Source organism: Phaethon lepturus, unplaced genomic scaffold, assembly GCF_000687285.1.
Source record: "Phaethon lepturus isolate BGI_N335 unplaced genomic scaffold, ASM68728v1 Scaffold57463, whole genome shotgun sequence".
Classification (NCBI taxonomy): Eukaryota; Metazoa; Chordata; class Aves; order Phaethontiformes; family Phaethontidae; genus Phaethon; species Phaethon lepturus.
The window spans coordinates 1-4,702 of record NW_010529417.1 but is presented as its reverse complement, the minus strand read 5'-3'; the positions used below and the strand labels follow the sequence as shown (position 1 = coordinate 4,702).

The 4,702-nt window shown below is 38.5% G+C and overlaps 1 protein-coding gene across 1 annotated transcript; it reads left to right on the top strand.

Annotated features, from left to right (window-relative positions):
* The first annotated feature begins 2,529 nt into the window (after window positions 1-2,529).
* On the top strand, window positions 2,530-4,702 carry TXNDC12 (thioredoxin domain containing 12 (endoplasmic reticulum)). Its single transcript, XM_010283917.1, has 5 exons — window positions 2,530-2,578; window positions 3,293-3,366; window positions 3,928-3,997; window positions 4,087-4,170; window positions 4,601-4,702. Exons 1-5 carry the CDS (start codon window positions 2,539-2,541, stop codon window positions 4,678-4,680), a joined length of 348 nt encoding a protein of 115 aa, XP_010282219.1. The 5' UTR covers window positions 2,530-2,538; the 3' UTR covers window positions 4,681-4,702.

The window sequence follows — 4,702 nt, the reverse complement described above, 5'->3', positions numbered from 1 at the left end:
AATAATTTGCTATGCCTTTTCTCTGCAAGGTCATCATTAAATGCCTTTAAGTACACTAATTGTTTTAAGAATGAGTGCTCTCATAGGAAAAATGAGCTAAAATGACAGTGTCTGTTGTGGGTGAAACTTCCCCATAAGTCTGTACCAGCTGTGATGGTAACTTAGTTTTGTGCTTAGTTTCAACTAATTTCAGTTTTTGCTATACCATGTATATAGCTTATATAAACTTTTTTCACTCTGGTGGGTGCTTCATCTTTCATTTTAATAAATTGTGGGTTTTGGTTTTAATTGTATGTGTAGTGCTACCTGGGAGGAAATGGTGAAGTGGGGCAGGAAGGGTTAGTTCAGTTACAGTGGCTGTATATATGACATACCAGCTGCTAGGTGGACTGGCGCATTGCAGAACTGAGAAATGACTACAAAAAATGTTTTGATGTGAATAGGTATATTTTCCCAGTCAAAGTAAAGAGAATAAAGCTGAGACAATACATTCATTATCTCTAAAACTTCTGTGAGTTCTCACTGGCTAAGAGTTGGTATTTCAGGACTGTGGGCACTTCCATTTAAAATCTGCTTTGAAAATCTCTCTTTAACTTTAAAAAAAAAAGTATGTTGCAATACCGATTACCAGATGATTGAAGTCTTGTGATGTGAAGCACTGATCCTCGATGATAAGAACAATGTGTATTTTCCAGACTTAAATCGGCCTCTCCTCAAGAAAGAGGCAAAATTGTGTTGGACTATATGGAAACAATGGGAAAAAAACTATTTTTTCATCATCATGGAGAGGACACTGATGCAATACAAGCTTTACGTGTATTCTTGCTCCTTACTGCAAACAATGTCCTATGTAAAGATGATAACATATTGGTTAGTTATAAATGGTGGACTTGTGTTTGAACTGCTCTAAATGTTAATTGCTTCCTCTCCACCGTTTCCTGGTTCTGAAGGCCATAACTGAATGCTGCTATGTAGATATTTCCTTTCATAGCTAGCTATAGCTAAAGAAAAACTTGTACTTCAGTTCTGCTAGTAATTTATTTAGTTGCTGTCATGTGCAAAGGTGTTTGTAATTTCTCTGCTGGTGAGACTTTCACTTATATTTTTAACCCCCAAAATGGTAACAGAGTTTACAATAGCAGAAAGTTTAAACTTGGCTTTTCTTGGCATATCCTGAAAGAAGTATCCATATAGTATATTCTCTGTGTCTGTGGATTCCTTCTTTTCCTTCACCTAGTTTTAGGCTGTTCTTACTGTTTGGGAAGCTATATCATTATTACCAGCTCCCCTTGGATACTCTTCCATAGCGTAAGGGGTTTATTGGTAAGAAAAAAGGGATGAGATACCCAATTCTTGTTCTTAGTCTTTCTTAGTTTATTGCCCTGGTCAGCTTTCACCAGTTCAACTGTTGGATGGTAGAAACAATGAAAGTGTTAGTAAGGACTTCTGCACACAGCAAGTGTGGAGGTAAGCGTTGTACTACCTGGATGTGTGCAATAGCAATAAAAGTCACCTGTAGTTGTATTGTCTTTCTTGTTAGAAAGGTAAAACTGGTGCAGAATAGTCAGGAGCAGTGAAGTGATGGATTAATTGGATCACCAGCACTAACAACAGGAAATGTGTGAAATTTGTAGTGTCTTTAAGGCCTCTTTGTCTAATCACAGTAGTGTGCATAATGCAGCCTGAATATTTCATAAAGAAGCTTAGAAAAATTGAACTTGGTAAGCTTGACTTTGCCAGAAGGTAAAATGCTAAAGGGATTTTTGAACAACAGGATTAGATAAAACATATCTCAGGGAGATGGAAACTTAGCCTTTGGGTAGCATAGGTAGTAAAGGTCAAGTGAATTATTTGGGAGGGGAGAATAATAAAGAATAACTGGTCCTTTTGCATTGCACTTTATTTAGGCTGCGGTTCCATGCAGTCCCCCCCTCCTCCTCAGTCCTGGCACTTGTCACATTTGCCACAGGTTTGTTTCAGCATAGCAACACGTAGGAAAGTAGCCCGACAGCCAGAGGGTTTGCTAGGTTACTGGGTGTGATTATTGCTCGATGGAGGGTCTTAGTCACAGGAGGGGACTGAAGCGTACAGACCGGGGGAGAGGAGTGGATGTATGACTCATCCACTGGATGGCCTGAAGCAGCCACAAAAATCCACCTTGAGATCTCTCAAGCAGCTGGTGTCACTAACCGCTTCCAGTAAAAAAAAGCATGACCAGTTGTGTATCTGAGCAGATCTCAACTAATAAGAGCAAACCTACCAAAGAGAGTTCTTGTCTACAAGAGCAGTTATTGGCTGGCAGTTACAATAAATTATTACTATACATGTTTTAAGATTGGGAAAACTTTTTGCAGGACAACCTTAAAACGCAGCAGAATCTGTTTACATCTCTCTTATTTTCCGTTACATTTAGACTGTTTAGAAGTCTTGACTGTTAAAATGTACATATAACAGAATTTGGTTTCTGTAAGCTTTATTTGACAATTTTCTTTTGTTTGTTTGTTTGTTTGTTTGTTTGTTTTTAGTGGTTTGCCTCTTATGGTTATCATCCACAAGTCTTGGTGTGGCGCATGCAAAGGTAAGTGTATTTAATACTACAGCTCGCTGCAATTTCTAATGAACTTTTGTATACAGATCACGAAACCACAAGAAACATGAACTTCACATTCAAAATGTAGCTAACGGTATTTGTATTTCATTTAGAGCAGTATAATATTGCACCACTTTACCTGTTAGCACTGCCAAAAGCCAGCCAGGCCTAAATGCCAGTAAACTAACAGCTGTAATGCTGCACTTCTGTAGTGGCTGCAAGTTCTCCTGTACTTTGCTATAAAAAATGGAACAGAATGAATGATCTTCAAGAACTAAGTGTAAATTGCTTTACTTTCAGCTGGTGGCGCTTCGAAGGTGAGGCTTTGTGTCTTTCGGTATCACAAACAAACAAGCTGGGCATAATGGCTAAGCTTAAAGGATGAACTGGTTGAGTGAGAACGGGTGGTTTACAGCAAGCTTTTTGCTTCTGTTCCATTGGTTCAAATATGACCACGTATGTCTGTTGGCCAGGCTTCATCATATGGCTGCCCACCAAAAATTACTTCAGTTACCTGCTGTTCTGAGCCTGGCTTGAATGGTTTCATACCATTCATACTCCACTTACTGCTTATTGAAAAGTACCAGCTCTCCAGAGGGAGGAATGAAGTTGCGATTTTGATGCTGACCTGAAAACCTGAAATCTTTTCCACTGTCTTTATGCATCTCTTATTTTTCTTTTTTTCCCTCCCCCCTTAATTAGCTTTAAAGCCAAAGTTTGCTGAATCCAAGGAGATCTCTGAACTTGCCCATAATTTTGTTATGGTCAACCTTGAGGTAGGCTGCCCTCTGATTTGTGTTCATGATACTGCCTAGTAATTAAGCATTTGGAATCCTACTTAACTGGTTGTATCCTGGTTTGTGTACATCCTAAATTGTGCACTCCTGAATAGGTATTCAGGATTGATTGATATAGCTGATTGTTCTAAAAATAATTTTCTTCAGTTTGGTTATTTTAATTGTGTTTATGAACCTGGCTCTCTGCCATTGTCTCTTTAACAATTTGTACCTTGTGTCATTCTGTTGCTGCAATAAAGGAATTTATATTCATTCTGTCATGACATACCAAACACTCCTACACCAAAGTGGAGCGTTTAATGCAAATAGACAGAACAGAAAAAAATACTACTATTTTCACAAATGGTACTTGTTTAGGTAAATATAACTTTCTTTCCTTTGAGACTGGAAGATACCGCAGTTACCTAGTGTCTGTTCAAGATGTAAATTACTCTGGATAAATGGAATCTGAAGGCAATAGCTTGTTTCTTTAAAATGGGTGTACTGTGTTTTGTTAGATACCTTGCTAATATGTTCCTCTCTTCTGTCTTGCTTTGGTAGGATGATGAAGAGCCAAAGGATGAAGCCTTCAGTCCTGATGGAGGTTACATTCCTAGAATCCTTTTCATGGGTAGGGAGTCCACAGCTGTTGTATCCACTCACAGGACTGTGTTCTTATTGTTACCACCTAAATTTCTGGTTTGATTTCTTGTTTCATAGACCCCAGTGGAAAAGTCCACCCAGAAATCATAAATGAGAAAGGAAACCCCAGCTACAAGTATTTCTATACCAATGCTGATCAAGGTATGTGCAAAGTAGTTTGAGGTGCATTTTTGGTGACATGAAACTCTAGATGTGTCCTGAGTGAAGGACACACCTTCACTTGTGAGTGGAGAAAAATGATGATACTTTACAGCGTAACTAGGAGCTGTTAGATACAACATGAGTTGAGCGGCTCTCTTATGCCTTGAGGAATCATGATTCACCTTAATACCTACTATAATGTCTATAGGACCTAAACGTTGTCTCCATTTGTGGCATGGAAAATCATGCAATTCACATGATCCAGCTACAAATAGTTGGGAGAAGGGCACAGGACTGTTTTTTTCCCCACAGATTAATTTGTAGTTCTACATTCTATAACTGTGTTATTTTAAAACACTTTAATTACCAGGACACCTTGATGTTTTCATCTTGAGATTAATAGTTGCTGTCTCTCTGTCTAATCTTTCAGTTGTCCAAGGGATGAAGGAGGCCCAGGAGAAGCTAACAGGTGATGCTTTCAAACAAAAACACCTGGGAGATGAACTATAATGAATACACTCAATGATGCTTT